Source organism: Pezoporus occidentalis, unplaced genomic scaffold (assembly GCF_034315485.1).
Source record: "Pezoporus occidentalis ecotype Australia unplaced genomic scaffold, CSIRO_AGI_Poc_V1 ctg19, whole genome shotgun sequence".
Taxonomy (NCBI): Eukaryota; Metazoa; Chordata; class Aves; order Psittaciformes; family Psittacidae; genus Pezoporus; species Pezoporus occidentalis.
The window spans coordinates 3,394,626-3,409,431 of record NW_026913748.1 but is presented as its reverse complement, the minus strand read 5'-3'; the positions used below and the strand labels follow the sequence as shown (position 1 = coordinate 3,409,431).

Genomic DNA, 14,806 nt, shown 5'->3' with positions numbered 1-14,806 from the left:
GTTTTAAGAGAGCGCTTTGGAGTACAAAACTGCCAGCCTCTGAAAACTCATGTCCTGGTGGATCTTCATAAACAGCTTAGCTTGTTAATGCTTAGACTAAGCACTAATCTCTCTCCCTTTTATTCTGATGGAGCTAAATACTCTACTGCTTTTTACTGTAAAGCTAAAGTTGAAGACAAACTAGTTATTAGGAGTGAAAGTCTGCCATGGTGATTATTACTAATAGTTATATTTATGGCCTTGCTCCTCCACCAACCACTAGCTTTCACCTTGAACTCCCCTTCCTGCCAGCAGGCATTTTCACACCAAAAGAAGCAGGTTGGATGTCTTCCACCATTCCTGCATTTCCCTGTTTGTCTCTCCAGATGTTTATACTGCTGAATTAACGATAACTGCTACAAAATGCTCTTGGTTTTATTAGTTTTATGTGCATCACCATTTCCTGCAACCACAGAATCTATGTAAGAATGCAATTACATCTTTACAAGATCACCAATAACTTCTTGATGGGCTTTTGTTCTTTTTTTGCCTTTTTTTTTTTTTTCCTGAAAAGGAAAAGAAAGACTGTAAGACTTCAGCAAGACAGCCGAAGTTACTTGTTTCGAAATACGTGTATAGCGATGTAAGATTTCCCGAGTTTCATTTTGGGACACCAGAAAACTCCAGACACTCACTACTGAAAATAAGGGTAATTTAAGAGGTTTATTTGCTTGGTTTTCATAAACAAGAAATTATGTAATTTTGAAGAGACGTCTGGAGACCATCTTGCCCAACTCCTCATTCAAAGCATGGCCAATTTGGATCAGGTTGCTCAGGGCCTTGCCTAGCTCAGCTCTGAATATCCCCACAGATAAAGACTTCATAGCTTCCTTGGACACCTGTTTGAATGTCTGACTTACTCTCATGGTGAAAATGATCCTCCTAACACCCAACTGGAACTTCCTTTCTTGCAACTTGCAAGCTCTTGTACTATCATCACGTATCTCAGAAGAGTCCAGCTCTGTCTTCTCTGCAACCTTTCATCAGATAGTCATAGACAGCGGTAAGATCACCACTTTGCTTTTTCTCAGAAGACCAAACAAAACCCACCTTACCCTTTTGCTTACATATCATGTTCTTCAGTACCCAGACTTCACGGTGATTCTCATTTGACTCATTTGGTTTATCAGTCTCCATTTTTCTTCAACAACCACAGATTCAGATACATGAAAGCAAGCGCGTTTCTGGCCTTTCTCCCATTTCTTTTTGATAGGTACTTCTAATACAAGATGTTTATAGTGCAGTTAGGAACTTCTGCGAAGCACAATTTCCCTATCTATGGACAAATTTCTTTCTTCACAATGCCTACCGACTTCAAACAAAAAAAAAGCCCTTCTGTGATTTCATTTAGGTATATCAATTGGCATAGAGCATTAGCATGCACCTTGAGCGCATCATGACCTCATCAGGAACACTTAATTGCTGCACCATGATGACAAACAACGGTTCAGTGTGTACTACCTTCATTAAAGTTGTCATCAGTCGAGATGTGGGTCAAGGGAGATTGGGGTCGAGAGTCCCCGCAGAGGGAGTAGCTGTGCTCTGCCTGGATGAGGGGTGCTGGGGACGCCGGAGACAGTTCCACCTCCATTATTTCATTCTTCTCAGACAAAAAGGGATCATTCAAGAGCTGGCCTAGGACATCAGGTGAAAACTCATCCAGGAACTCTGTGAAGTGCTGTGGAGATAAGAAAGAGGAGGGGGAGTTCATCTCCTTGCTTGTCTGTCATGCCAACAACAGGAGAGCACTGATCAGAGCAATTCTAGTATCTGCGACAGGCATCCGTGCCAGTCAGCGGCAGGATCTACCAGCCCTGCCTAACGACCTCCTCCTCCTCCAATCACTACTTCAAGCTGAAGAGCTACAACTAGAACAAAAAGTCCTCTCAGAAGCATACATTACAACAGAAGAGCCTGTGATTAACTTGTAACGAAAACATTAAATAGAAGCATGGTAATCATGTCCTGAAGCAGCCTCTTCACCCCACCAAAGGCACTGACTACAGCATGCTACCAAAACCATGTCCTGGAAAGCATATTTAACACAGTCAGTAGTAAATGATCCTGCAGGATTTATCACCAGAACGCTTTATGTACAGAATAGAACATATTGGGTTAATGTTCACTGAAGCAGAGAAGAAAAAAGAGATATAGTCAGACAGACTCTGACACCACATATGACTATTTTAGCTGTGCAGAACATATAGTGCGCTCTAGGAAAACGGGTCCATGCACATCCCTAGCGAAGCAATTAACACATTTGCCATAAAACAGGTTTCTTGGTTGATTTATGTATCTATTTTAGGTGTCACATTCCACCTAGAACTAGAGCCCATATCCATCTTCTAGGCCCCAGAGCTAAAGCTCCTGACAGCCAGTACTAATTACCACTTTTTCTTATTCAAAATAACCACAAACAAACTCTTGCCATATATTTCCTTGAGACTTCAGCACAGTTCCCATCAGTAGCCAAAACTCTTCTTGGTTCTGTTTCCAAGGTCAGAAGATTACACCCTTGACAGACCAAGAAACTGCACTGCAACAAACCATTCCTGTTCATCACAGTCACACAAAGAATCCTATTTTTGTACAAAAATATTTGTACAATGAATTGTAACAGCTTTTCTGAACCAGGCATTCTCTACAATCCTATACAGGAGTCTTTGTTAACTGGTGGATGATCCTATGAAAGTCTATGTTGTTTGATTTGCTCTGTTTTTGCAAGCAGCATTGATCTTGGCTCTCTCCTGCAGAAACAAACACTGAAATTCCAGATTCAGCTTCCTGAAGGCTAAATTAAGAATTAAACAAGTCAATATTGTACAAACCCATGAGACAAGCGGTGTGTTTACAGCCCCATGCACACACATTTCACAGCTCCAACAGCACCTGTGGCCTTGAAGCCTGATGCTGGAAAACACTGAGGACTGCTGGCTTCCAGAGTCCCCTGGAAGTTTGAGCACCTCTTTCAAGATGCTCTAGAATGCTAACTGTGCCTTCTTTCACAATCAATAAGGCTTCAGTCAATTCTGACTGACACTGAGGAAAAGAAAATATTTACTAAACATAAGGCAATAAACAGAGGACCACAGTTGCTATGCTGGAACAGCAAGCTAGCTGAAGGAAAGCCTTTACAAATGGCAAAACAGATTTGTAGCTTCATATTTACTTACTGTAAATGGTAACAGTACTAAACAAGCTCTCAGATGACTCAGCAAGAGGGTCATGACCACCTTAAAAAGACTTGTTTTTTAATTTTGATACTGAGCAACTCACTAGCCCGTGACATCCAGGGCTGCCTCCCAACATCTGCAAGGATAAATGTATAAACTACAATTCCCCACTATGCAAAGAAGAAAAAGGATGTTCAAGAATAGCTGAACACCCTGGGGCACCAATAAAGACACTGAGTAAAACAGGGTAGGCAGTCATTAAAGTGCAAACAAGGGATGCTCCCCAGTTATGACAAAAGTTGGAGGACAAGCCTATAAAAAAGCAATCCTTTTCTTAAGGACAATTTTTTCCCCACTGTCTACACACTTTATTTGGGCTAATGGTGAGAGACAATTTTATTTGTTTGTGTGTTTTCCTCTTCCTAGCTCTTGCATGCATTATTATGACTGACAACTAGCAGATACTGAAATAGGGCTGCAAATAGAGTTTATACCCTGGTTTCTACACACAGCTAGTGTCACCAGTGTCATCCAATCTGAGGCTTGAAAATATCATACCTAAGTGCTGACTTAATCTGACACTATTTAGATGTTCTAATTTAAAAGACTCAACTGAAAGACGAAATGACCACAGGCTGAACAGGCTATTTCTGGCAAACTGAAAATAAAGATTTCTATTAGCCTTCTGTTACGGCTTTGATATGGAAGAAATTAATATCAAATGTCATTTTACTTCTTCCATATGATTAAAGGTAGCTGCATTAGATTATTTTTATTATTTTTCCCTTTCTGAATAAGGAATCTTCCTAAAACCACTTCAAGAAAAGCAAAGAAGGAAACACACATTCAACTTCCCAAAGCCAGAGAGAAAGAGGACCTTAGGGTGGGGAAGGATGTTCAACATGTTCATCAGCATTGTGCACTTTCTCCTTTTCACATGCAGCTGCATAGCAGCAAACTGTGAGGAAGAAAACAATCTGCATTTACAACAGAATTGTCTGATATCACATAAAAGGTCAATCAGGTTCTTTAAGCGATTCTCTAGTTTCATTATAAATTTTAATCTTATTTTTAATGGTCTGTGATGCAACTCAGAATACCAGTCCATACAGAAGCCTCAAAAATTGCCTCAGGTCAGACAACACAGCTACTGAACTCTGTGCACAGACAAGTTTAAGAATTCGGACTTCTCACTCAGTGATTACAAAAAGACACCATCCTTGATTTACAGGAATCTATCATATGTCATACGCATTCCTACTACACTGAATGCTTAAAGCTAGCTCACTTTGATTTTTTTTTTTTTAATAAAACAATTGTCTATTAAAAGCACATCCATTTTCCCAGAGAATTAAACAGAAAAGGCATCTGAGCATCAGCTACAGCAGAAAACACCCAGGAGCAGTTAGGCCCCCAGCTCTTCAAAACTTCCACCTACACCTAAGCTGTTCCCTCTGTCTTTTCAAAGCAAGTTCCCACTGCCAACCCTCCTTCCCCTCTCCTCCATTCTCTCCTCTGGGCTTCCACTTGCAACTTCGCAGCCATCAGCCACTTCCAGGGCTGGAAAGCCACAAAGTAACCCTCAGTTCTGATATGGTAGCAACCAAACCCCTGCTCTGGGGAACAGGAAATGGCACTTCAGGAAGGAAATTGAGACTTTTACCCTTACAGCCTGTATACATATTTGCTTGCAAAAGAAATTCTTTGTCTGTGGCTTTCAGCTTGGCATCTTTCATCCAGATACCTCACCTTTAAAAAAAAGGAGAAAAGAGCATGTGCATTGAAAACATGCCTTTTTTTTCTTTTTTTTTCCTCGTTTTTAGTACCTCTCTAGATAGCCCCATTGCCAGCTTCCTGCTATCCTCACACCTCACTGGTAGTTACAGCATTAATTGCAGACATGTGTTGGTACAAGGACTCTGCTTGAATTATTAAACTATTCTCTCTACATAGCAGAGATGTGTCCAGCTGGGATTTTAACCTCTAAAAAGTCAGGGATATAAGACAGTTGTAACCTTATCTTCCGCCTCCCCTTCCCCCTGAGCCTTGAGAAGACAAACAAACTAGCAGTGCTCCTGTTTAAGGAGAGAAAGTAAGTTACAGCCTCAAAGTTCTAACCACCAATCTGGGCGGACATTTGCTCTCGCCTATATCCCAGGTGCTTTTGGGGAACACAGAACACCTACAGACATCAATCACCCTGCAGTAAGCAAACAGAGGAGAGCCCTTATATCCGGGTGCACGGTGGGTTCAGGATAGCTTCGAAGGTAGTATCTGGCTGCAATCCAGCTGCGCCGCAGGCTCAGTTCTCCACATCATCTGCCTGTTCTTGCCAGACAAAGGCCCTCTTCTCCAGCTCTGCCTAAGGGACAAGGGTTTGTCTAATCAAACGAACACCTCTGAAGTAAAATAAGAGACTCGGGTTTTGCGAGGTGAGTGGCAGTGCTGACTTCTCCACCAGAAGCACTAGTCCCAATTGTCTAAAGATGTGACATGGACTAAAATGAAACAGTCATGCTCAGAAAACTGACTTTCTAAGAACTCACTGAAAAAGGAATGAACGGAAGTCAAGAGCCCCAGATGACACTTCATAACTATACTTGAATTATCAAAGGAGTGACAGGCTTTGCCGAGCCTGGAAAACGTGCTGTGTCAGCTCCAAGTCCCACACACTGACTGCAGCAGCACAATTCACCCCTTCCAGCAGAACCACCACAGAGGGATGCTGCAGCGGCAGCATCCTGACACACTTAAAAAACAAGCCCCGCTCTCCAAGCAGCGCAGGGCAAGCCAGCCTACATGCAACGTGCTGGGGTGAGAACCACCCACAAACTCAAGATATTCCCCTCTTGGGAGTTAATGGCTCTCTCCGGGCTCACCCTGAGGTCTCCCCTTCCTGAAGGGATCAATCCCCCTTCCACAAGAGAAGCTGCTCAGGTGAGAGGATCCCTTCTACCCAACATACACTCACAGGACAAAAATGAAGCCCACCATCTACCCACAGGTGCAACACTGCCTAATATTTATCCCTTGTAAAGCCTGAACAGCAGTAATGGGGGCAGAAGGGCAAGATCCTTACTTTTGTATCACAGGAATCAGTGTCCATGTAATTTACAAGGCAGTGCTCCTTGAGAAGATGAGGAAAGAGGGGAAAAAGGGGAGACCACAAACCAGCCCACATCCATGGGGAAGTAAACATGCACCGCAGACATTAATCTGTCCCCTCCTTCCTAGCCTTTTTCTCCCCCGAAATTTCGTCTCACATTAAGATAACAGAGAAAAAAGGGAATAATTTCTTCAGCAACTCTTTTGTGGTTTACATAAACAAAGGTGTGTAGGAGATAAAACACAAACTATCACAAAAGATGGCAGCATTTCTAGTTAATAGCATCAAACAGATCAAGAAGCATGACTACATCGAGATACCATCTCCTCTTCAAGGAATCAAACACACATTTCACAGACATCCAGCAGCTGCTTATATAGTAACTGAGGAGGTCTGAGTAGGTGTCACACTTGCTAACAAAAGGCTTCAAACTCTGAGGCATACAGGCAAAGCAACAGTTGGTATAGATGACACATACGTGCTGCTCAACCTCCCTGAGTTGAGCTCTAGGCTGCACTGTGTGGCAAGAGCTGTAAAAGACATCATGCACCTTGCTATCAGCTCTGGGTTTGCAAGTGCAGCATCTACCCACAGGGGCTTGGAGCAAAGACCTGCCCCCTTTTAGGTAATGAACAACCATGCCTAGAGATGCTGCCTATATCTCTAGTCATGTCAAGTTTCCCGCATTTGGGGAAATCACAGGGGTCAGCACATCCAGAGTGCAAGGGGTGAGCCTTGCCCTGGGAAAACCACCTGCCTGATCATATGGTGGGGCCTCTTCAGCACGCATCATCTCCTCCTCTGGAGACATTCCGAAATCTTTGCCCTCTGGCCAGTCCATGATGACTTCTAGAATGCCTGGACGACTGGGATTTCCTATTCAAGCCCGTTGTGTAATTAGTGCAGCCCATTTACTCGTGTAGCATCGGTTGCATGATGCGTAGAGGAGACCCTGCCTTTGAACATCCAACCCACACAGGCAACCGGGGTGCCAGAAGGAGCTGTGCTTCAGTACCAATCACTTCCGAAGCAGCTCAAACCCCTTCATAGGCTGTCAGTATCTCTTTCTCAGTTGAAGCATAGCTGGCCTCAGATCCTCTGTATCCCCGACTCCAAAAGCTGAGGGGTCGACCTCGAGTCTCCCCTGGAGCTGTCTGCCCGAGGCTTCAGGTAGGACCATTCTCCCTGGCTGCAGTGTAGAGTACATTTTTTACGTTTGGCTCAGTCTAGATTGGTCCAAGGGCTACTGCATGAACTATCTTCCGCTTAATCTGCTCAAAGGCTTGTTGTTGCTCAGGGCCCCATTTCAAATCATTCTTCTTCTGGGTCACATGATAGAGAGGGCTTACAATCAAACTGTAATTTGGGATGTGCATTCTCCAGAACCCTACAAAGAAGGACTGCACACGCCAGCCTACCAATGATGAAATCGCACCAGAGAACTCTGTGGCTTTCTGCATGCCAAATCCCAAGGTTACACCCCAAGGCACAAGGTTAAAAAGCTTCCTCAAGGCAGGTGTTTTCCTCCCACATATGTTGCTGGTGGTGCTGTTGACTTTCCAGTTGCAAGTTCAGTGCTATCAGTGATGGTCTGGAGATGTCAGTATGTACCAGCTTCCAACAACCAAGACAACTGTTCTCAATACTCACTGGCACTTGGGCATCAGTTAATTTTCAGAGATTAAAACACAAATTCTGCAGATTTTCAGGTACATCACTTCTCTTAATATCTTTCCTTTCTAGAAATCCTTTATGTTTGCAGCAGGGAAGCTGGCCACCACTCACTCTTCTCCAAACTCAACCACATATTGTGGCATCCTGTGATACCCCTCTTTGTTAGCTTTGAGAAGAGCTACTGATGGAAACCCTGTAGCCTCACCTCTGCAATTCACTCACATATGCCCTGCAGAGAAGAGCTCCTCTACTGGCATAGGGTGTATTGATATATCACTGTTACAAGGCACAGATCCAAGCTCCTGCTGCATTGCTCTTTGAAGGATGAGAAGTGAAGGACAGCCTGGCAGCAGTACAGTATTTTTTCATAAGTTTGATTCCAAAGATGAAGGCTAAAAGAGGGACAAGATCAACCCCACAGAGTCATTTACCAACATCCCCACAGGGAGAAAGAGCGGAAGAGCAGAAGGCTGCACCCTATAGAGTTTGATACACCAGGGTACTTACATTTGGTATGCATTAATTTGTGGGGAGAGAGGGCAAGGCGAGGAACAGGAACACCAAATATATTTGGCAGTGAATAACTGAAAAAATTAATGCTACCACAGATGAAGTAGCTAAAGTTTGGTTTGCTGAGAGACCCCTTGGGCAGATCACAGTGTTGAGCATGCAACTGCTGGCATATCTAACTGCTTACTCTTAAACAGGACACAGAGATCCTCTTCCCTCTCAGCCTGATCTGATGAAGGAAGACCGGATATCTGGAAGAGCTTTCTGATGGCAGGAAAGAAGTCTTAGATACAGCCACAGCAGAGAACAGATAGACTGAAGACTGTAAACAGTCCCCCAAGTCACACCTAAAACATGCTAACAACAAAGCAGAGGAATTTACACTACCCTTGTACCTGCCAAGGAAAGAAGGGTAGATTTCTAGTGTTTATCTGCTACAGTGTAAAAATCAAAAACAAGATGCAGAGAAATAGTTGCTCAATTATTTTACTCTACTGTAAAATTCTTTACTGTTTAGTCATTAACTACACTGCAATTACATCATTTGAGGGAGGATATGAAGAATAACATGGAACTGGTATTTGCAAACAGTAAAGAGATCCACCATAATAGCAAATATGATTATTTGCAGTCTCACACCAGCACTTACTCATTTTAAACATAAATAAATAATGAAATTGACAGATTTTAAAAAATCCACCAAGTGAATAACTTTCAGGTTGTGTCATCAGCAAAATAAATGCCAGGAAATTCAGAGCTAATAGATTTACATGGTAATTAAACCTGCACATCTTCCCAACTTGCTCAGGTTACACAGTTGGAAATGCTGAAGGTCATGCTGAGCAAATCGTATAATCCACTCCATTTTGCACAAATGCATGCACACAGTTCCACTGCAAACACTCATATATTTCCAACCCACAACTAGTAAAGATGTATTTAACTAATCAGGGGGATTTCTCAAGAACCATGTTTACTCCTTTGCCTTTCCCTGTTGCAAAATGCTGTTTTCTTAAATTCCTCTACCCACCTCCTCCCCCCAAAAAGTATTTTGGATTTTAAAAGAGAGTTTTAAAAACCCCACAAAATCAAACTCTATAATAACTAGGACTAAATATGGGTTGAAAGAAAAAAGAACAACAACAACAAAAAGAAAAAAAGAATCCCTTGTGCAGTTGAGGCAAGGGTGAGAAACAACCTTGAAGTTCAGTGTCTCTCAAGTCCACTATCTGCATGTAGAGAAAAGGACGCTATTGCTCACTCCTAGCCTAAGCCTCTTCAGAGTCAAATAAATTAGGAAAATCCTTCTCACATTCCCCTGCCCTTCCCCTAGTGCATAGCTCTTGGATCTAGTCTAAGTTTTCAACAGGCTGGGCGCGTGTTTTGCTGTTTCCCACCCTCTCCTCAGAAGAGCCAAAGAGAGGAGTGAGTCATGGAGACCAGGGGACCAGAGCACCAGAGTGGTGAGTCAGAGAGCTGAAAGCCCTTCAACAAGGCTCCCCCCATCTGTGTCCCTGGCTAAGACCTCAAAATACATTATTAATTCTGTGTTGCAAGCAAGCATCTGGATTAAGCTCTCAGGTCAGATGTATTCATTCCTTTGTCTCAGCTACTTTTTTCCCCTTATTTTTTTTGCCTCTTACACCAGGCAAAATGGTATGCACTTCATTTGTCTCCTAAATCAGCTCTCAGCTGCCAGCTTGAGCAGCAGAACCACAGAAAAACAAATCTCTCCATCTCTTCTCCCCATGCCCTTCTTTTCACCTGCTGAGCAGCAGGGTCATCATTCTTTACCACCAGTGACTGTAGAGCCTGCAAGACAAGCCTGACTGACAGGTCTGCCCTTCACAAACCTCCAAACCACCAGAAGTAGGGGCAAGCCTCTCCCCACCACTCCAGCTAGTGTGACTCACCCCAGAGAGGGTAGCTCAGCTTCCAAAACTTAGTCATTGGTGTGTCTGATGATTTTTGGCATCCGGGCAAGATACTAAAGAGACCACTTACACTATTAAAAAAACTGTTTAGTGAAGAAAGGAACAGATGCAGTTGCTTTGGGTTTTTTGTTGCCCCACGTATGCACTAGGCATGCAATGCTAGTCATAAATACTTGTTGTGAGATACTATCATCTTGCTGGGTTATGCCCCAAGTACACCTACAGGCAGTTTGGAAGGAACTTGAATTTACCTCACGTTTTACATCTCAGTGGTGTCTTCTGGGTAACTACCCAGTGTTTAGCCAAAAAATAAGCAGTGCAAGAAAGTTTTCTTACAAGCTAAACCTTTGTGTACAAATTTTACAATTCACCAGTGGGCATTTATGGTCTTGTTTGCTGCCCAAGAATGCAGCAGCAGGGGTAACACGTTTTGTTGTTGCACAGCTGGTTTAACTTACAGCCACTTTTGAAAGAAAACAGTTACTCCAGTTTCTTCTTGCATGCATGCAGACAGATCTTAACATTACAGCAGTGTTTTATAATGTTTGGGAACACTGCACTTAGTTTCATTTATCATCTTCCCCCAGTATGGAAATAGGAGGGGATGACAGCAAAGAAAATTCATCTCAGTCCTTATGTAACAGCATCCTCTGTCAAAGGACACAGCTAAGCCCTTTGTGAAGGGCACAGCCAGCACAATTCCTGTACTTTAAACAGAATCCACTAGTCTTTCACTCATTTTAGACATCATAGAAGATCTCAAGTTGGAAGGGATCCATACAGATCATCAAGTATGTCTCCCAGATCACTTTACAGATATAACAGGAAAGAGGAAAGGATAATCAGGGAAAGAAGCCAGAAGTCACAGGGATTGTCCAAACGGCCTACACAGACACAAAACCCTCTTCCCAGGGATGACTAGCACCATGCAATTCAGGGGTGGCTACTTAAAACAGAAGTGCTGTAACCTGCCCTGCAGGGCACTGGTAGTTTGCTCATCATCACCTAGCAAGGTCTCAACGCAGTTCCCACATGACAGGCAACACTAGAAGCTGCCAACCTCTGCCTATGGGCATAACCTTGCAGAAGCATAACCATCCCAGTGGCACACTGAGCCAGGATGCCATTAGGAGAGCTCAGTAAAATTGTAACTCCTCATGCAGGTTCCTGTTAGTGCACAGGACAGCTCAGCTGTTTCACATTTAAAGCGTTCGTAACAGCCTCCTCCCCAAGGACCAAACCAGTATCTTTCAATGAAGGATCTTAAATTAGTCCGAGCAGTGTAGGTAGGAAACAACAACTTCTGCTCCATGCTCTGGCTTGCCACTCCTGATTGACAGGACACTTGACATTTAAAATAAAATAGCTATTTTCTTCCCCAACAATGTCATTTCTGTAATGGCTGCAAAGTTTAAATGGCAGGGTTCCAGACTGCAGGAGTGATCATTCCTTCTTTTTCCTAATGCTGGCTGCAAACCTACACACCACCCGTCAAAATTAAAGCTGTCTCGTTATTATAAAATAAGTAAGGCTTTATTATCAGTACTGGCAGCTTAAGGAGAGATTGAGCATTTTATTTCACTAATGAGTGAGTAGGTCTTGGTTTACAGATTTATTTTTGTACTGGGGGGGGGGTCTGCTGGATTTTCTAAACGTTGTGTAACATTTTTAGATGGTTAAAATTGCAGATGCCTGTAAAGTTTTAAGAAGACAAAACACACCACACGCATATAACCCTTTCTTGAACTCGAGAAGCACATGCTTGAGCACAAGGGAAGGAGAAAAAAAAAAAAAAAAAAACAACAGTGTGGTTTTGCAAAACAAATGTGAGGAAATCCATAGGTCATATCACCTTACCCAGGAGATGAACCCCCCTGCCTGATCAGAGCTCAAGGATCAGCAGCCTTTGGCTAGCCATGACCTTAGCTGTCATGGGTTTTAGACCCTGCCCAGCAGAAACTGCTGCCCCCTCTATCAGTCAGATATTTACTACCAGGGCAGAAAGAAAAACAACACTGTCAGGACTTTCTGTTCAGTCCTGCTGTTGCTGAGCATCACACATTAAGTACCACACACTAAACAAGTTAGTTTGACGTCAAATCCTGTTCCAGTATTTGATCTCAGCAGACAGTAGAACAAATTACTACATTAAAGAACCCCCTTCCAGTAAGTCCTATGCCTTGCTTTCAGTAGAAACATCCTAGGATTTGATCTGACATGCCTCTCATCCTTCTCATTAACTTGCACTAAGCCCAAACATTGTGGATGCACACAGAGCTGATACTTTCCCAACAGCAGGTATAATCAAAGACTTCCCATCTCAAACTGTCAAAACCTTTTCACTTGCAACTTTGCAACATGCTTCATGTCAAACCAGCTACTGCCTCAGGAAGCTAAAGAAGACTGGAGCAATACTACTTGATGATAACAACTCCAGGAAAGAACATGCCTACCTTGTACCTGAATTTGTGACAGTAGAGTTGTTTTGAATGAGCCAGCCCTGCCCAAACCCATACCTAAGCAAAACCCCTTGCATTCGGAAGCTGCCTCCAGTGGTCCTCCATACCACAAGATGGGTATTTCAAGACACCAAAGTTGCACTTGTACAGCCGTAACTCTGCAGAAATTCACACAGGAACCTGTAAGCGGCGAGGAGAAGCAGACAGGCCAACCCAATATGGGTGATAAGCAACTTCTAGTTTATTTGTGACGCAGTTCACACATATATAGGAGTGGTATTCAGCCACTCCTTCTTGGCATAACAGTATTGGTTAGCCCCCACAGCTTCCTCCACATTCTCCTCCCAGGTCCGGTCTCAGGCCACCTGTGGGGGCCACCCCCTGCCTTGCTCGCACAGTCCTCCAGAACTCTATGGTTCTGCTCCTAGAGTCATTTTGCAACAGGAACCCACAAAAATCATTTTGGCACCTCATTTTGTATCAAGTGGTACCTTGATCAGCAATGGTACTTCGGCAGCCTCCCCCTGAGGAAAGATGCATTTCATTTTATGTCACCACAAGAGTGGTGGTGGTCACCCGTTTTTTACTCATGCCAAAGACAAACCAGTTCGTTTTCAAGCTCTACTGAGAGAAAGGAAACAAGGAGACAAGATGTGAACAAGATCAAATAAATATATACTTAAAAGCATGTGCAGCACTTGTCTAGACAAATTATTTTAAGATACGCCATACTGGAGAGCCGGTATTCCAATTTCCTATGACAAGTCTTTTGTCACCATGCCAGAAAATATCACTTCAGTCAATTTTATAAAAATAAATAAATAAATAAAATAGGAGTGGCACTGGATTAAGGTTCAGGACCCAAAATAGTAGTACATGGAAACAGCTGTGTCCTTAGACCATGCTTCAAACAAAAACAGTTCTCCTCTATGCTTCTTTCTAGGGTTGCAGGGTCTAGTGGAACAGCTTAATCAGTAACATGTGTGCTAGCTCCCTCACCTCAGGAGTCCTTGTAATATAGGGGGACTTTCAAACCAGTGTTGCCTTCGTTTGCCTGTGCACAGGCATTTCAGCTTCTTAGCCCTCCCCCATTCAGAGCATTCTCTCCTCCTTTTGTACCTCCCATTTCCAGACTTTTGGTCCCAAGCAGGTGAAAAAGAGGCCTAAGCCTAACTCATAACTTCACAGGACTGTAAAATTAGTGAAATTAGGAAGGAAGCTGCAAGCTGCAGGCAAAGACTCTGGAGAAGCAGAGCCAGAAGAGCAAGGGTGCAGATGGAAAGCAACATGAGGAGGAGGGAAAGTCACAGTGCTTTGTAAGGGATAAAATTAACCTACAGCAGTTGAGTAGCACATTAGGGTTGTGCAAGAACTTCCTCCATCCCCAGCTGCGTATTTTTGACAAGTGTCACTGACTTTTGCACCTTGACATTTAAAACTGCCCATCCTACAGTGGTTATTCTCATTGCTGCTATGGCGTTACCCTAGTTTATTGTTCCCCATCCAAAATGCAGTTTCAAGAAGGAAAGGAGACTTAGTAGGGCCCGGCACAAAACTCCTGCATCCCTGAGCCAGCAAGGCAGAGGTACGCTGCTGTGGGAGCAGTGCCAGCACACCCAGCACAGGCAGACCCTTCTCCTTCAATTAACATTTCCTCCAGCCCATGCTCTGCAGTCCTGAAGAGATGGTCAAGCTCTTTAATCTGCCCTCATAAAACAGAGGATTGAGAGAACCTGACAGTCTTTAACCAAGAAAGCATGGATGTTGATTGATATAAATCATTCATGAACATTTCAGCACATGCCTAAAAACCAAAACCCTTGCTATCTCACCACAGCAGGCAAAGAGAAAGACACACTGGGCAAACAACCCTGCTTACCATGGAAACCTGCAAGTACTACATATTTGGGT

At 43.3% G+C, this 14,806-nt stretch overlaps 1 protein-coding gene across 2 annotated transcripts in view; it reads right to left on the bottom strand.

The window, feature by feature from the left end:
• The window catches only part of CREB3L2 (cAMP responsive element binding protein 3 like 2), a 74,707-nt gene that overhangs the window by 30,839 nt on the left and 29,062 nt on the right, over positions 1-14,806 (bottom strand). For both annotated transcript variants that reach the window (XM_062616477.1, XM_062616476.1), the window contains one exon: positions 1,501-1,717. In XM_062616477.1, coding sequence (XP_062472461.1) covers positions 1,501-1,717 — 217 coding nt within the window. Of the gene's footprint in view, positions 1-1,500; positions 1,718-14,806 lie in introns of those variants that run through there.